General features: G+C 31.4%; 2 protein-coding genes across 2 annotated transcripts; both read right to left on the reverse strand.

Moving 5' to 3' along the window:
• Positions 1 to 5,797: 5,797 nt before the first annotated feature.
• On the reverse strand, positions 5,798 to 7,436 carry LOC124537465 (lipase 3-like). The gene has a single exon (XM_047114321.1). The coding sequence runs from the start codon at positions 7,321 to 7,323 to the stop codon at positions 5,938 to 5,940; it is 1,386 nt and encodes a 461-aa protein (XP_046970277.1). The 5' UTR covers positions 7,324 to 7,436; the 3' UTR covers positions 5,798 to 5,937.
• Positions 7,437 to 15,056: 7,620 nt separating this feature from the next.
• On the reverse strand, positions 15,057 to 18,504 carry LOC124537491. The gene is made up of 5 exons (XM_047114356.1): positions 18,172 to 18,504; positions 17,525 to 17,669; positions 17,248 to 17,330; positions 16,953 to 17,038; positions 15,057 to 16,012 (listed from the first exon to the last, which is right to left on the reverse strand). The coding sequence occupies exons 1-5, from the start codon at positions 18,233 to 18,235 to the stop codon at positions 15,122 to 15,124; spliced, it is 1,269 nt and encodes a 422-aa protein (XP_046970312.1). The 5' UTR covers positions 18,236 to 18,504; the 3' UTR covers positions 15,057 to 15,121.
• Between the last annotated feature and the right edge of the window lie 680 nt (positions 18,505 to 19,184).

The following is a 19,184-nucleotide window of genomic DNA, read 5'->3' on the forward strand; positions in this document are numbered from 1 at the left end:
TGTGACTTTGTTTAATTGTAATTTTATTAAGATTTTCTATAATGAGATCTCCAAAGATACATATATGGCTCTCAGCGTATTTCGTTTTTTGTATACACGGTAAATTTTAGTGGACACTATTAGAAATGAAACATTGAATATTTTGGAGTACGTATTGTGCACATATACACAATTTTTTTTTCAAATAAGATAAAATATATTTTCTTAACATTAATGCTAGTTATTTAATTACTATTCATTAGTCATTCATCATACATATCTCAATACATTTAATTTTACTTTTGTTAATAAATGGCTAATGCATAAATTAACTAATTATTAAAAAAAAAAATTTTTTTAAGTACCTAGGCAAGACTTTTAAACAAAAGTACAAATTTTAATTAGGTATAATATAATATTATTATTAAAATATATTGCCTATATATCAATAAACAGAAATATTTTATGCAAACCGGTTTTTGAATTATTATTTTATGAGATATTATTAAATGTAAAACTATCATCGGTTCGGAAGCTGGAAACAGCGAGAAGCTCAGTGTTTACTATTTTTAACAATTTTATTTACAAAATTGAGATCCATCATAATGTGGTCTTATAGGACAAGAAATTAAATAATTAACCTTAAGAATTATAAAGCATGTAATAAAATTTTAGTAGCATGATATTTTATGGAGCTCATTAGTGTTGATTTTTTATAATGTAATCATTTTCAACGAACGTATTTTCTAATACGTTATTGATATTAACATATACACAACTCGTGTAATCTTTTCAATAAGTTTAATGCTACAGCTTATAAAAAATAACGTCGGGGACAATAATACACTACTTTAAATTATTTATATACATATTTTTAATTTAATTATTTACTTCGAATGATATAGAACTCGTAACATAGAGCATAAAATATGACACAGTAAATTCGATAGAATAGTTTTACACTTCATACTAAGGTAGATACAATTAAACAAAGTTCCTTTTCAAAAAACTCGACTCGGAGAGTTCAGTTTAGAGATTTTTGGAAAGAAGAGTAGAGAGAAGAGAAGAGTTAGATAAATGTTACCTAACTGTGTAAACCTAGATATGATCCACGATAATATAATACGCATAAAAATTGCTTTAATAATTAATGTTTTTGAACATACATATATTTTTTTATAATTGGATAATAATCGAAACGACTGTAATAACATTTTACCAGTAACTTCACACTTAGCGTAAGCATATTTTGTTAATATGTAATTACTTTACAAACACGATTTACTGATTAGGCATTATAATTAGTGTTTCATTTTGCTATACTTTGATAAATATATTTAAAAAAGTTCTCTACTATACTGAGACGTATCTTTGTACTTAATTAAGTAGGTATATAGTATGTCATTAATCGTCTCGGTAACATTAGTTTCTAGGGTTTTTCATAGTTATGTGCTAGGGCCCATCTAGGTACACTTAGAAGTCAAACAGAATGTTAATGCTATGGAGATAATAGAATTATAAGTAATATAAAAAAGTACTAAGTTGTGTATTGGATTGTTGTGCATGAAATCATTAGTTAAGATGATAGAGGAAAATTTATTTGAGTTCAGTGAGGTTTAGAAACACTTCTGAATCATATTTCTATCTAAATCTACATTTGATAGACTTTTACTCTTCTCGGACAGGTCATCTTTCCTTACAACTGTTCAGCAGTTCAGTTCAGCAGTCTCACGATTTCATTTTCGGTCTTTACATGGCCTGTAAAAAGGCATTAGAACACGTCAACATTTAACAAAAAATAACGTCAATTACACATGCTTAATATTTTCAAAATCAAAATATACTTTATTGAAGTATTCTTTTACAAGCACTTTTGAATCGTCAGGGTTATTAATAATTCGACGTACATCCGCTCGGAGGTGATAGGTGTCTATTTGCAATAATTTTAACCCCCATATGCGATCCAAAAGTGAACCATTTTTGAGTTATCACGTTTTTTTAGCTTTTTTCAAAATTTGTCAAAAATGTAACTCCAAAAATTTATTTAAAAGAAATATCAATAAAGATCTAGTTTTTTCTTCTGATTTATAAAAACGAATAAACACTAGATATTTGTCAATATTTAAACAATTATTATCATTCCAAATTTAAAAATGGGAGACGGAAAACGATATTATTTAATTATATTTTTAATTTTTTTTCCTCAAAAATGCCTTAAAGACTAAAACAAATCATTATGAAACTTGTACTGCAGATTATTTTAAAAACCTAACCGTTGTCGTAGCTTTCCAAAAATGTATAAAACCTAGGAATTTATATCAAAGTAGATGAACTAAAATGACCAGAAAGGACGCTAGTGGGAATTCGTATTCGAACATGAACGAATTTGTATTAAAGGTCGCTCTTTAAAATTCCCACAAAATTAATTAAAAATAATACCCAATGCAAAAAATATTACTTAGTCACTTAGCTTACCTACTTCATACAAGTTAAAATAAAATTTAAATACATAAACAGCTCAATAGCTAAGTTATAAGGAAGACATTTTGTAATATAGCCTAATTAAAGTTTTAATAAGCGAGTCCTCTCTAAAAAAACTAAAACTCTCTACAACAGAGTACAGTACACACAGCATGTTCTACAGTGCATCATGCAGGATGCTATCCTTATAATTATCCTCATAAAGAAATCCCTGAAAGGACAGTTATTTTTTGAAAATAAGATACTAGTTACACTAGTTTTTAATAAATAAGAGACGAGTTAGTTTTAAAAACTACGTAACTGTTTTAAAGCGGTTTTCATCAAAACCTGAACAGAGTAAATCAAGAGGAAGGTTTACGTTTTGTATACTGCATGCATGTGTAGTGTAGAGAAAAGATAATGTCGACTTTCTTGGCTAGCAAAAGTAAGTTTTTCTCTCTTTCTATGTTTGTTTTTCAATCTAAAAGTTTATATAGATTCTTATTGTACGCGTCTGAAGTCGCTAGAGCTATTCTTTACATTCAGTAGATATATAATATAGGCGAAGATATTTCATTTGTTATCGCTATTAAGTTTATATTAATATTATTATAACAGACTCATAATGTAGAGCCTGAACTTTTATCAAATATAATAGGGATCATCTATTAATTATGTAAAACTATTTTCGCCAATTATGGAACCCTTTTGTAAGAAAAATAAGGTCGACCACAATAGCGCATTTTTTGATCAAACGTAAGAACTATCGAAACTCCTTCCCACCCCCTTGTAAGAAAACATAAAACATGGTCGATCTCCCTGCCCCTCCAAATCATCTCACATAATAAATGGATTGCCCCATAGTTACTAATCAAAGACGATGAAATTAGGAAATAATTTCACACCAACTGAATATTCTGAAGTCCAACGCGATTTTGAAGGCATTTTCTGACCATATATTTCTTAAAGGCCTGTCATAAACATAATTTCACCTTCAAGCTTATAGTGTTACAAATGTCACCACACCACCACCAGATAATCACCACTCTCAATCCGATGAGCATTACTTATGCCACTCATAAAAAAATAATAAACAATATTTCGACTTTTTTAATGGATTGATAAATTTCTAAATATATCAAGTAACGCAAACGAAACGACCCCTCAACCACCTCAGACGTGTCGTAATAAAAACATATTGTAGATAATATTATAATATATATTTTATATACAATAATAAATGGGGAAATTGCCTTTTATGTAATATTTAGAATCAATTTTCTGTCAGATTTTTTAACGATTTATTAACGTAAGGCCTAAAGAAAAAACAGAGAGGATTAACATTTGGAAGAGGCCGTTGTTTTTTTTCGTTTTCGTATGCAGAGGCGATCTAATAAAGCAATCAGGGAAGTTATTTTAGTGTATTTGCAATTCATCTTAACTAGTTATTTGAGGTATTAGATCGATAGGGCTATTCTGTAACAATAATTTCGAATCTCACCGCAGAACACGAGTGTGAAATGTCAAAACATGTTATGTGACAACAATTATAAAACTAAAAATAAAGGATACAAGAATCGAAATGGCGTCATGAGCTGTTGTCAATATTTCACGAGTGAGATTCGAAGTGAATTCTTCCAGAATCGTACGCCAGGTCTGACAGATCTTATAATTGAATACAAAAAGTGTACAATATTGTTGTCCCTATATGGATAAATAGTTCATAAAACTGCTTGTCTATATTATACAAAAATAAAAACTCAAAATTAATTTTTACGCAATATTTATCATAATACAATAATATTCATAGTTTAATCAATTATAAGTATATTATCCAAGTATCTAACTAAGCGCTAACTTTCGTTGATATTTTCCTCATAAATTATGTTTCTCTAAAACTGTTTTATCAAGCTGACGTGTATGAATGGTTCTAATATCTTCATAAATAACTTACAATAATGCTTGTGTTGTAGTTATTATATTCGTTATTAAATAAGAAGTGGTATAATGAGTTGTCATTATACCACCTCTGTTGTTGAACACCAACAATAACAACAACAGCCTGTAAATTTCCCACTGCTGGGCTAAAACCTCCTCACCCTTTGAGGCGAAGGTTTGGAACATATTCCATCACGCTGTTCCAATGCTGGTTGGTGAAATACGCTTTTGGCAGAATTTCTATTAAATTAAAAACATGCAGGTTTCCTCAGGATGTTTTCCTTCACCGCCGAGGTCGAGATAAATTATAACAAAAATTAAGTACATGCATAAGCTGTGGTGCTGTTTGAGTTTGAATCCGCAATCACCGGCTAAGATGCACGCGTTCTAACCACTCGACCATCTCGGCTTATATGTATAATGACATCATAATATATTTTTCTATGATTTAGGTATATGACGCGTAAATTGCATACCGGTACTTGATCAACACCAAATAAAAAGATTACACCAACCTCATGAGCTTAGATTTTATGTCCTCTATGCAGTTGTCAAGTATAATAACACTGGCTCACTTTCCTTTCAAATCGAAACACAAACGTACTTATGTTTGTAGTTGCACAAAACCATCATATATATCAATAACTATTCTAGCAAAAACTCTTCTCAGTAAATTTTAATTAGTTTACATTTAGTAAAAGAAAACTTAATTAAGTTTTCAATTGCCTTCCTACGGTGTAATGTTAAATAATATAAGCTGCATGATATAATATCTAAAAATACAGATATAATTATAAGTAAAAGAGTATTCAACTATTTTTTTTGCAAGTCACGAGACGAGCGCTATTTTTTATATGTAAATTTAAGATTATATCGTTAAATATAATCATTTGATTTTCTGGCTCAAATTAACTTACAAAAGTGTTATGATTTAAAATACTTAGACTGTTAGGATAAGTATATTGAAACTAAGTATAATAATACATTTTACATAATGGATATAAAAAAGAAAGAAAGAACGCTTGTCGAAATACTGAGAATGGTCATAAAATGAAAATAAAAAGAGATAGTAAGAGTGAAAATATAATCATCTCATTATTCCTTTCTCATTGCACACATCTTTTTTATTCCAACGGTCAACCAGTTTACTGTCACATACTTAACCCGTGTTTAACACATATTGTCTTAGTATTTATTTTGGTCAAGTCGTACAATAAAATGTTCATAATTTAGGTAAACCTATAGCGTTGCTAACGGTACTTAGGTACAGACATCAGGGCTCCAATGCTACTAACAAATTTACAGGTTATCGCAATCAATATTACAATCTGATCCACGGTTACATATTTTTTATATATTTAATTTAATTTTGGCAGTATTAAGTATATAACAGAAGATAATAAATGTTCATATTATATACCTAACTATATGGACTTTCGTTGTGACGTAGTAAAAGCTAGATTTTAGTAAGGTATTAAAAAAGTAACGCAAAAAATAAAATTATCTATTTATTGTGTGGAGTGACATCATGAAAAATAACGTTCTCATAAATAACCGTTATTAAAATAATGATAGGAGTTTCCGTAATCTCTTATAAATTAATTTCTTAAAGTCTTTTGCAAACAAGAAATCTATGTGATTAAACTGGTCGTAAGGTATTTTGTAAATATCTACAGCGTTACCCAACTCGTTGAACAACTTATTGACGTCATCGGGATGCGCCAACCAATCGGCTTCACTGTAAAATAACGACACGGGGGCACTTATTTGTTCTAACGTATAACTCGGAGGAGGCGATTTACCATAACGTAGCAAGTTCTCCGACAAACCATAATCGAATTTTCTGAATTCATTCGATACAACGTTTTGTCCGTAATGCGCGATCTGCTTTGCTGACGCTCCGGATGGCGTGTGACCGAACATCACGGGAAGATTAGTTACATTAAGCTGGCCTAAATCAAAGCCAGCGGCTAAAAATATTATATTATTACACAAAATTTCTGCTATTGCTCCATTGCCGCACATCAAACGTTTCAGGATTCTCATCATTGCATTGTCAGGAAGAAATTCATAGATGCCTAAAGTTTTAGTCACGCTGTGAATAAGCGGGCCTCCTGGTGCCAAAAGGCGGACTACAGGCGACTTTGCATTCGCCATAAAGGCGACCGGTGACAACGCAATCATTAAATTAATTTTATCGTTATACTCAGTTTTCTCAGACGCCATCACGAAGAAGGCTGTTGTCCCTTGAGAATGACCAATATATTTCAGTGTTTTACAGTTACTTGTTTCAAGAGCATAGTCAATCATAGCGGGTAAGTCGTAAAATCCGATTTCGTGCCAGGTAAAATCCCAAAAATCTGACTGCGATGGATTTAATTCAACGTGATTTCTTGAATGTTTATTTCCACGGGCATTTCCCATCCAGACGTCGTAGCCTTCTTTCGCTAAGAGGTAAGCAAGTCCGCTCTCCGGGCCCGCTATCACGTAATCATCAGCACTGCCCAGTAATCCATGCATCAAGAATATAACTGATCCGTTGTTCGGTATTCTATACAAACTAAGTATATATCCATCTTCGGTTTGAACTTTGTGTTTTTCCACTTCAAAACCATATTTAACAATGAGATCTCCGATATTTAAGTTGGCGTCTTCGTTATTTAAATTTGAATTAAATTCAGCGACAAATTTATCTGTTAAATCTATAACATTAGTAGGGCTTATGAGGGTGGGAAAATTGTATCCTTGGGTTAGCGCTCCGGCCACTGCGATGGGAAATTTTGTAATAGTATCTACGGTGTTTGCAATGACTTCACTGGAGGCTCGAGCTGTGAACTTTACTATAGGATTTTTTGTCCACACGTCTGTAAACAAGGAGGTAAATGTATTTAATTGACCGTTGCATGATATTATTAGAACTGTGAATATAAAACCGCTGGCGATCATTATACACGATCAACTGACGTTAGCGATGGTGACACAACTGAGCTCATCTCGCGAATTTAACCTTGATGTATGCTCATTCGTTGTTTTTTTAAATAATACAGTAGCGATACCGAATGCGGTATTAGTTATGGCATTAGAATTTAAATAAAGTCCGATGAATGATTGATGTCTATTAATAATATAAATTATAATACGTTATACATCTGTCGGTATTGTATTTAAACTGTTATATTCATAATAATGTTTAAAATTAGACCCTAATTGATCATATTCAAAACCTGTTTTTTAAATGTGACGTATTTATAGTTCGAAAGTTCGGATATAAGAATATGATTTATATTGTAATATAATTACTAATATTTAGAATGTGTAATATGAAGTCATTAGTGTTGTATTTCTTAAACGATTTTTTAGTACATATCGGAACTGTTACTGTTAAGCTATCCGACACAGAGTTTATTCCTACATCGCCTTTTTTATGCTATTGGTTGGCCGACGAGTATATGGCCCACCTGATGGTAAGTGGTCACCACCGGTCATAGACACTGGCTCTTCAAGAAATATTAACCATTCCTTTCATCGCCCATGCGACACCAACCTTGGGAACTAAGATGTTATGTCCCTTGGGCCTGTAGTTACAATGGCTTACTCACCATTTAAACCGGAATACAACAATACCAAATACTATTGTTTGGCGGTAGAATATCTGATGAGTGGGTGATTACTACCCAGACGGGCTTGCACAAAGCCCTATCACCAAGTACTGTTAAATAATATACTAAGCAAACACATGAAGATGGTCAAATAGATACTTATATTTTTTAACAAATAGATCATTAGTTAATACCATGCTCGGAAAACATAGTGAAGAGACCTAGAAAATAGCTACCTAAACTCTCAAACTTCTCGTCAAGATTTTAGCCCAGCTGTGGGACGTACAGGAAGACATTACTGTTTGGCGGTAGCTATCGGTAAAGTCTACAATCCGGGAATAGCTTTTCGCTTAATTTATCATGTAAAATAACTTTTTATTTTCAACTTTATCCTCTCACTTCTATAATCCGATGGGTTGTTATGAGACGAGTATCAGTGTACACAACCAGAAAGAAATAAATTTATGTGGTATCCGACGCTCGGGACTTTCTCTACTAACTTCCTAAATCTATTGTACGCACATTTTTACTGGCTTAGTTTTGAACCTGGTTCTTCGAAATCAGCTACTAGAAAGGTCATTGAACAAAAGATATATATCGCAACTTTTTATGACGAAATTCAAGAATATATGAAAACTTAAAATAAAGAGGTTTTATATATTTGCATAGCGCCATTCTCACCTTCTTAGTTAATGGTTTTGAAATCGGAATGTATTTCGCAAACAGCCGCGGACTTTGAAGTAATATTTGTTTCTGCTATTTAATTTAATAGGATTGTGGATTTGTTCGCGTGATTTTAGCAAATCGATTACTGTTATGATTATTCGATTGGCAAAAAATATTCATATACTTTTTAATTTAGTAAAAATTAAAAAATATAAATCTAAATCTTCTTTATTCAATTTGTCTATTGAATGGTGTTACATGTACGTAGGTTACCTATGTTTCGAAATGTTGATTCTTCCTAGAAGCTTTTTATGATATACATAGGCGAGGAGTCCTTTCTCAGCAGTGGGAAATTTACGGGCTGTTACTTACTTTACTTTTTTACTTTTATAGGCGAACAGGTAAATGGATCACCCGATGGTCACCCCTCACTCCCACAACCCGTAGACAATGACACCGTAAGAAATATTACCCATTCTTTACGTAGCCAACTGCCCACCAACTTTGGGAACTAAGATGTTTTAATAAATAGATATTCTTTTACTCGAATAAAGTAGATACTTGAGAAGAGAAGGTCCATTGTTTTGAACGTGTACATATAAAATTTATGTTTAAAATTCACTTCGAGCTTGTCGGTGAAGGAAAATATCGCGCGGAAACTTGCATGTGTGTAATATCAACGCAATTCTGACACATGTCAATCCACCAACCCGTATTAGAACAGCTCGGTGGAATATACTCCAAACCTCTAAGGGAGAGGTGCTCTCTTAGCCCAGAAGTGAAAAACTGTTACTGTTAAAAGCAAATAAATCACAGCTTACTGATTGGAAAAAAGCGTATTAATCCATAATATAATTATTAGTGTCTCCGCGCTTATGTTGGTCTAAGGCCTTCACTGCTTTGTGGCCCAGGGCCTCCTGAACTTTAAATCCGACTCTGTATACATGTATACTAGTTAATAGATAATCATTTAATGTGTTAAATCAACTAATACGAAGTCCACGCTCTTCTATCATCTATATTTTCTGTTGTCTAACAAGTCATATAATTTTGTATCGTATAATTTCAGTTTATTAGAAGTTAAAAATGGAAAGATTTAGTCGCTAACGAAGTTATATCCTTATTAAATTATCTCCGTTTTAATAAAATAAAGTTAAAAATTATAATATAAATTGAATATTTATGCTGTCTTGTCTAAGGCATTTTGTACTTGTAAGTTGTAAGCACGATCGTCACCCATTCATGCTAATAATGCATAATGCACGACGATTATAATTTAACGGAGCGCACCTACGTGAGTGTAGAGTGAGAATAGATCTATATTGGTAGGTATTATTATGGTATTTGTGCCGAGGTTCTTCTTCATAATATTAAAGAAATACTTATATTAGAAAGAGGAAATTTGTATTCAATATTTTCATGACATAATCTAATTAACACACTTAAAAACAGGCGCTGTCTCCCTCTTCTCATTTAACTGATGTCTATTTAAAAAGTGTTTTTAATAAAAAAAATAAAAAATAAGCCGATGGTTCGCTTAGTATAGTGCTACTTAATATTCTTAGAAAAAGCAAATAAATCTATTTTACATATATACCTTAAAATATATTGGATTTTCGATTCGTCATAGAAATGCTGCGGCATTCTTGTCAACGTTCATAAATTCTTAGTAACAACATATTTTCAACTGACTTCCAAAAGGAGGAGGTTATCAATTCGTCTGTATATTTTATTTTTTTTTTTTATTTTTGTTACCTCATAACTTTTCACTGAGTGGACCGATTTTGATAATTTTTTTTTTTGTTTGAAAGGTAGTGCTTCCCGTGGGGTGCCATTTTTTTTTAATTTTTTTCCGATGATGGTATCCATATGAAAACGACATAAGTCTTAAATTTGCATTATGTATATGCGCGACAAATACCTATTTGTCGCGCATATACATATATAATAACTGAAAATCACGTTAACCAATTTTGATAATTCTTTTTTTACTATAAAATATATACTTCAAGGGTAATTTGGTGAAAGTTTGGTAAGGTTCTGAGCACAGGATCCATGACAAAGTAACGGAACGGAAGGGAACGGAACAATTCTGAGGAGCACGTTAGCGATACTCAGTCGAATCTTTTATTTATAGGTTATTTGGATATTTGAGTCACGTAATGTGGTTATGTTTATGTAATTATCATAGTCGAATATTATAATCAACTAGCTACCCACCCCGGCTTCGCACGGGTGCAATACTGATACTAAATATACTACAGAATTTGTGTATTTACGACATCACATCGCAAACTTCTAAAATTATCACTGTTTCTTTACTATATTGTTCATGTATTATATACACAAACCTTCCCCTTGAATCACACTATCTTTTAAAAAAAACCGCATCAAAATCCGTTGCGTAGATTTAAAGATATAGGGACAGAGAAAGCGACTTTGTTTTATACTATGTAGTGATGGAACTCCTATACGGCTCGCAGTTAGGGTGCGATATGGGGCAGAATTTCTTACTATCTTTAATCAAATTTTGTGTACGTGATGTGATGTGATGTCATATGATGTACGAAATATAGTTGGTCTTTTTCAAAGTTTTTTTGCTGAGTTCGATTACAGCTCTTTCGAGGGATCCTTGTAGTTTACGCCGCGTGACGTATTAAATCCGCATTTTCGAAAGTCTATTTTTGCTTTATTCGCAAGTTTCCTTTGAAATTGTCCTCGAAGTAGTTTCTGACTCATATAAACGGAACGCTTAATCTATCCATATTAAAAAAAAATTTGTTAGTCAACATCAGCTTCACTTAAAATCAAAAAATAAATAAAAATTTTAACAAAAAGAAAAACCGACTTCAAACAAAACACTATTTTAAAACAAATGAATATGCACGAAAAAGTAATAAAAATAATTTCGTATTCAACATATTTCTTAGAGTCTTCCTAAGTTAAATGAAATGAAAAATATTAGACTACTTAAAAGTCGATTAACGATTATATCATGTAGTTATAGTTATTGGTATATTACTTTTATTTTATTTAGTATATTGATGTCCTCAATGTAATTTGTGTATAAGTTTAAAAAACAATAATTATGTTATTTATATGTAAAGTAATATACACACACTAATCTGCGTCATATAACCCTCAAATACAAACTTTCCTTTTCTGTCAGATTCCATAACTATGCGTCTTATCCTTTAGAAAAGACGAGTTAAAAACTGAACAGCATAGTATATCTTTAATAACTTTTAAAATTAGTAAGATAAGTAACATGTTTTACCTTTTTTTAAATTTAATGATAAGGACTAATAATCTTAGTTTTTCTACCTTTTTGCCATCCTCTATTGGACAATAGCCTTCCCCATAGAACGCCAACCATCCCGATTTGGACCAGCCCGCATCTGTCATATTGTTCGACTATTCTATTAATATAAATCTAACATCCTACGGTTTATTTGAATGCGTAAATCTTAAGATTTATCAATTCAATTTGAAAAATAATTTCATGTGAATATTACTATTTTCCATATTTAGATACGACCAATCGGTTATAACGCTTAACTGAGATGGAAACGATTAATTTATGTAATAGTAAGGCGGACGAGCGAATGGGCCATCAACCTTGGGAGCTGAGATGTTATATCCCTTGAGCCTGCAGTTAAACTGGCTCACTCACCCTTGAAACCAAAACTATACATATAATACTGAGTATTATAGGCGGTATATATGATGAGTGAGTATTGTGTACCTACTACCAATTCAGAGGTCCTACATACAAATGTACTGGCATACACTCACACATATCGCCAATTTATTAATTAAACATTAAAACTCATTCCCCAAAAGTACTATTTTGGCGGTTAGCATATTTTTCTTCCACTTGGCGATATATTATATAAAGTTACTGAAACTGTTTCCTTGAGAAATACTGCCTACTAGAGGTCAATAAGAGTCAGCAGTTTGGAAACACGTTTAGCTTACTTTAGTGATTTAGATTGTGCAAATATTTTTAATATTATACACTTTTTATAAAACGTGGACTTTGTAGCGCTGAATCAGTATAAATAATATCATCAATTATAATTCTCAAATAAATTTCGCAGGTGGAAATTGAATAAACATATTTTTTTTATTAAAAAATAATGGTGTTATGGACATGGTAGATAATTTTTTTTATTTTTAACAAGTAAATAGATAAAAAATTAAAAAGCATTAGTAACTTTATCATTCATGATGGCAAGAATACAATAGTATTGTACCGTTGAATCATAAGTTTTTGCATAAAATTTATATAATAAAAATTTTGTATAAGAATCAGGACACAGTCACACTGACAGGAACCAGTTTCTTCAATGGTTAGTTTCTTACTAGTTTATATAATAAAATAGAGTAAACTAACAATGCAACAAGATTCAAGTCTTTCAAAAGCATATAAATAGCAAATAAAATAAAGTAGCAAATATTAGTATGCTGCTATTATTTTATTTAAGTACTTTTTTTTTATAAATAACTAGTTCCTTTTGGTTTTGCACGAGTTTTAATTGTTTATAGTATTTTCAAACTTTTATATAGAAGTACAAAAAACAACAGATACGGCTTAGGAACTAATTTTCAACCTTCAAGAAAAGTGCGTAAACATTTCTTAATGTCTATGGGCGGCGGTAGACACTTTCCATTAGGTGAGCCTTCTGCTCGTTTGCCACCTATATTGTAAAAAAGTAACAAATACTGATTTTTGTTTTTTTTTTTCAGTCACGGAACCTTGCAAGGCGTACCTCGATAATCTATACTGACACCTTTGGTGACGAAGTTTAGAATAAGCGTGTGAGAGATATTGCTATAAGCATGAATACATCCGTCCGGGAAATACATGAGAGTGCCTCGTTACTTTCCTTGATTTGTATATTAATCTATTTCTTTTTGATCTGTGAAATATTGATACTTAATATCATTTTATAAAAGTCAGCTTACCCCCACTATGACCAGTAGTTTTAGCCGTAGCTTGAAGTTACAAATTATGCGCTTTACCGCTCTTCACTTTACCGATATGGTTATGAACAGCCTACGCGGTGTAAATATAGAACAAAAAATTATAATGACCGCTATTTTGTACCAAATAAATTATACTTTCTGATCAATATTCCTCATAATGATAACTCAGCAAAGGGGCAACAAGTATAATCTAAGCTTCTCTGTAATTCTGCCAACCAAGCAGAAAAATTTTTCCCGCAAAATTTTTGACCGAGATTAGCACCGCGATATTTACGCGGGATCCCGGAATATCGGAATTAGGTACATTCCATAACTGTAACAATGTGTTGTGTATATTGATTTGACAGGTTATATGATTGTAACGCTGTTTTAAAGGAAACTACTACAATTTTATTTTTGATTCAGTTATGTTAGAATAATTACATCATAATATAAAACATCTACTCTTGGTTTATTTTTAACGTGTTTTTTCCATCCATAATAACTTAATTATAACTTTCTTATTAGCATTTATTGTTTCAATATAGAAATAATTAGTAAAAAATTACATGCTTCGTGAGTATGTATTTGAATACATAATTACAAACAGCTCGACCTCACACATGAACTGTGCTATGCGATACTCTAATAACGGCGCCACTAGTAGATTCCCTTTTATTATTATATAGAACGCGAACTAACAAACTGTAAAGCGCCATCTATTAGCAAGCAAAGTATACGGAGTACAATACTTCTACATATATAAAAAAAATCATCCACCCAAAATGTGTTATAGTACGTACGAACAGAAAATAAATTTAAAAATATACTGCCTATATGAAAAAAATATACGCTAAAAATTTGTTAAAGTACGTAAGAACAGAATAAACTAAAATAATAATATTTTATTGAAAGTAATTTTCTACTTACTTAAAAATGTTTTATATGCCATTTTTTTGGAGAATATTACTTATAGATAATGTCGTAAAAATGACGTGCTGCATGCCATGCACCTTTTTATATTAATATTATTTTTGTATACATGTATAGTATGTATCTGCTTTATTTATTTGTATCGTAAATTAGGGACAATAATTAAAAATTTAAAATATAGTTTATATATACTTTCTTTGACAAAAGTTAAAATTAATAATAGGATAAGTTAAGGGTATGGATTGTTGTACTTTCAACATTAAAAATAAAAATAAATATATATTTAAAATTAATATATTTACTGTATAACATTTCATTACAGTACATCTATGAATATTATTCAATTTTATATAAATTCAAAAATCTCAGTTTGATTTTGTATATTTTAAATTATATAATTGTAAATGGTTATATTTTGTTTGACAATATTAATAGAAAAATATATGTATATTTATTATTTATATTTTGTACAAGTATGTAAGCTTATAACAATATTTAAAAAAAAGGTTTTTCGTAGACTGTCTGTCACTTTTTCAGCTGCTGGACTTTTAAATATTTAATTTTGGACTACAATATTATTAATTCGCAAATATGGTTCCAATACTGGACCAAACGACTTTTGTGTTATATCTCAGTTGCTCCTGAAACATTTCGTCCGGGCTGTTTTTGTCATCGACCAAAACTACAGGAGCTTCGATATCTTTCAGTGCTTGACAAAGTTTAATAATTTCATTTCTTTCTGGCGTTATCGTTTTTAGGATAAATATCACGGCGCCGCCGTTTATAACAAAATCCATGTACTCGTGAACACCTCGACATGTTGTTATATTCACGGTGATAACATTCACTGGCTCTCGTATCGCTATGCAAAGTTTATTTCCAACGCTAACGTTGCTGTTATTACAGTTTATTCTGAAACACTTTTCGTCCTTCATATTAGTTTTAAATTTCTCGACAACTTTGGACATTTTTAGCAAACGCGTCGTCATTTGCGATTTCAGCCATTTTTCTCTGATTTTCAAAACGTCCGGGAATGAAGGCATTCTTGATTTGTCCATGTTACGATGTAGGAGGGAATAGAAAGCTTGAGATGTAACGGGCGGCCCTTCGAAGCAGCCGTAATCGTTAATCCATACGATATTCGTTTCAAGGCCGAAGGCAATTTCGTTCGATTCGGCGACGTGACTCGACCAAAGTGAGACACAAAATGGTTTAATCGCTGCCATTATTAACATTAGTTCCTTGTTAGTTCTGTACGCTTCTATTATTATCGCGTTAGAACTGATTCTGTCGACGTCGCCTGCAAACTCGAAGAGGTACAGCTTTTCCTCATACACGTGAACCGACGTGCAAGACTTTACGAGTTGTTCAACATCACCGGATGGCTTTTTAGTCTTCCATTCGAGGGCTTTCTTAAAGCGACTCAGCGCACATTCTTGCACGAAAATCTTTTTGAAATGCCAAGGAGACTGCAAAGTGAAATTGCTTAGTAAAACTTATGCCTCGTGGAAAAAAAGCAAACTGTTGACACAGTTGTTGTAAGAAATGGCTTATATAGTACAGTCAATTCCATTGGATGAGATTTGATGATGCTTTGTCAGGGGATAGGACAAAAGGATAGGATATTGACAGGGGAAGCACAGGGGTGTTTGTTATTACACACGCTGTTCAAATAGGAATGTGAGGTCCACTATTTATAGACGAGTTTGTAAAATATGCTCAGAACTACTAAATAATTATTTTGTTCGTTGCTTACAATTCGCATCGAGTTCTGCAATAAAGGGAAAGATCCTGAGGAAAGCCGCATTTGTCGGACGGAAATTTACGACATGAGTATTATATAAAACAACAAGCCACTTTGGCGGTATTAGTACAAAACAAAAGTATGGAATGTTTTATCCCCGCAGTGCGACGAGTAAAGTTTTAACCAAGCATTAATTTTTATGAATGAAACATAATTGACGTGATAATCAAGTGATTGAGGCTCTTTTGTAAATACATATAATGCTTTAATAAATTCTTATTGTTTTCTTATCTTTATATTTGTTTTCCCCACGTGAAAGTGGGGGGGATATCTGACACGCCGCTACGTAGGACGTTAATCGCCCCAATACATCGGTATATCCACTAAAAGTGGGTACTTGATACCAGTGGTACTCTATCTATTGCATGTGCTCCACGGGAACACTTTTGCATGCTACTGACAACCATTATCAATCTATATAAATATTATAAACATGAAAGGAACTCTGTCAGTCCGCTCTTTCACGACCAAACCAATGAACCAAATTTGATGAAATTTGGTGTGAAGCATACTTGAACTCCAAGAAAAGACATAGGCTACTTTTTTTTAATATATGATAACCAACCCCTAGTTCCTACATAACTTATATTTGAATTGCAACTAACTTGACTGGTAGCGTAGAGGAAGGTATCTACAGCCGAGTCAATATCAGACTTCTCTGTTACAATGCCCACACAACCAGTACTAAGTTCTGAAAAAAAACAGGATATTTTAGCAACTATAACAAACAAGGCAATAATATAACTAAAAATAATTACTTGTCTTTTTTAATAATTCCTAAAGTTTCATTATCCTTTTGAATATTAGAGGGCATGTTAAAAACTTTTTAAGTCTGTCTGTATTAGATCTTTACTCATAAATTGTTGATATTTGAATTAAAAAAAAAAGACAATAAACTACCTTTCATATTTGAAGTATTAATACATTGCAAAGGTGTGTCAGGTGCAGGATTAGACATGAAGATTAAATTAATATTATTTAGCCTGAAAATAAAAAATATATTATTCCTTTATTTAATTAAATTTTAGACATGTTAGGTACAGTACACATCATAAATGCATTTTAGATGAGTGACCCAGTTCAAACAAGGGAAACATTGTGTATACGCAACATTACTTACAATTAAGTGTTGCCATGAATTCATTATATGAGTTATAATGCAAGAAAAAATAATCACCCAGCTTCATGACAAAGTTTGACAAACAGTGAACATATCACAGCTGTTTCCTTGGAAGACAATATGGTTATTGTTGGCGCTGATGACTGAGCAATGCAACCAAGACTAGCCAGGGGCGTATCTCCAGTCATTATAATTTCTGAAACTAAATTTAAGCTGTTATGGACTATGGAATAAAATACATTTTTTATATTAATAAAACAATAAAGACATATGGAGTGTAAAAACCACTAATTTTTTAAAAATTAAAATGTCTTTATTATTTTAATGAATAGTATTGTTACATAGTTCTGGTTTTGGATTATGTATGTGCCTTTATAAATATACTATCATAAGTACTTTTTGAATATAAAATATTAAAAGAAGAGATGAATAGTGCTAAAAACTAAGTATAGAGTTATTGTTTTTTAAAAGTACAAAATTGATACAAAATAATATACACACAAAAAAAAATTACAAGAGTTTTTACATCTGAAGAACTATAATACATACATACTTTGATCCTAACTAAAGATATATGACTAAAATTTGGACACCAATAATTCAAAACAATTTTAACACTTTATCTCCGTTCAGACTTTATGTGACAATGTTGAAGAAATATAAAAGACAAATAGTTAAAAACATAAAAATACTTGTTTACTTACTGTAAGCTTTCTCAGCTGTTCTAAATGAACTTTGGTAAATAAGATTTTGTTCTAGTAATTTCATATCGAAATTTCTAACTTCTGCGATGGGTTTCTTTCTTAAAAGATACTCAAGCTGACAGAATAAATCTATATTGTTTGTTAACTTCTCTGCCAAATCTAAATATTTCACTGAATTCTCATCCAAAGAAATTGATGGGGGATTTGGTATCGAAGTTTGTCTCGTATAATCAGAAAGATATATTTGGTTTTTGTATATATCATATTCAACATCCCCATTATCATCGTAACCCTTTGAATGGACTACCGAATTTTCCTTTAGGTACTCCTAAAAACAGAAAACTTTATTAAATATTGACTAATATACTTATTTACCTGTTAGGTTTTTTAAATGATAATTATTAGTTTATATAAAGTTATTGCATTAAAATTTTAGATATAAACTATAAGTACTCACTTTAGCCAAACTAACGTCAATTATTTCCTCATCGAGTCTCAGATCAGTTGTAGATGTCATATTTCTGATAAATTAAAGTGATTCCCTAAAGTTAGGAAATGTTTATGAATAGTTTTAAAGTTTTCGAGTTTACATCAAACTTGACAAATGTCAATGCTTACGAGTTACGACCCGCGATAATACTATCTCGCTGTGTGATGACATAATAGGTATTCAAAATGTTATCAGTTTTGTCATGTACAAAATTAATCTCATTTGATAGTTGAAAAGAACTTATCAATATTCAATTCAAATCTTTAGCAGCCAATGATGTTCTAGTAAACATATATGTTATTAACGCGCAAAAAGTGAAGACTAGAAAACGTCCTAATTGGGACGTTTGCCTTTAGTCTTATTACGTAGTAATACGTTATAATACATCATAATTACGTTTTGCGTAATTAAAACATCTAGTTATCCCTTTTACTTATTGTTTTTATCAAGCTATCCTTTTTACTTGTAACGAAATGTAAAATAAACGGTCCCCGGCGCGGCACACTTTTTTCTTTTGTTTAGT

Source organism: Vanessa cardui, chromosome 18 (assembly GCF_905220365.1).
Source record: "Vanessa cardui chromosome 18, ilVanCard2.1, whole genome shotgun sequence".
Taxonomy (NCBI): domain Eukaryota; kingdom Metazoa; phylum Arthropoda; class Insecta; order Lepidoptera; family Nymphalidae; genus Vanessa; species Vanessa cardui.

Coding starts and splice junctions, on each gene's coding strand:
- LOC124537491 (XM_047114356.1), bottom strand. CDS start 18,235: ATGAAATTACTAGAACAAAATCTTATTTACCAAAGTTCATTTAGAACA. Junction 17,331..17,524: donor AAACTTTGTCATGAAGCTGG/GTGATTATTTTT, acceptor TTTTATTTTCAG/GCTAAATAATATTAATTTAA. Junction 16,013..16,952: donor TCCTCTACGCTACCAGTCAA/GTTAGTTGCAAT, acceptor TTCACTTTGCAG/TCTCCTTGGCATTTCAAAAA.
- LOC124537465 (XM_047114321.1), bottom strand. CDS start 7,323: ATGATCGCCAGCGGTTTTATATTCACAGTTCTAATAATATCATGCAAC.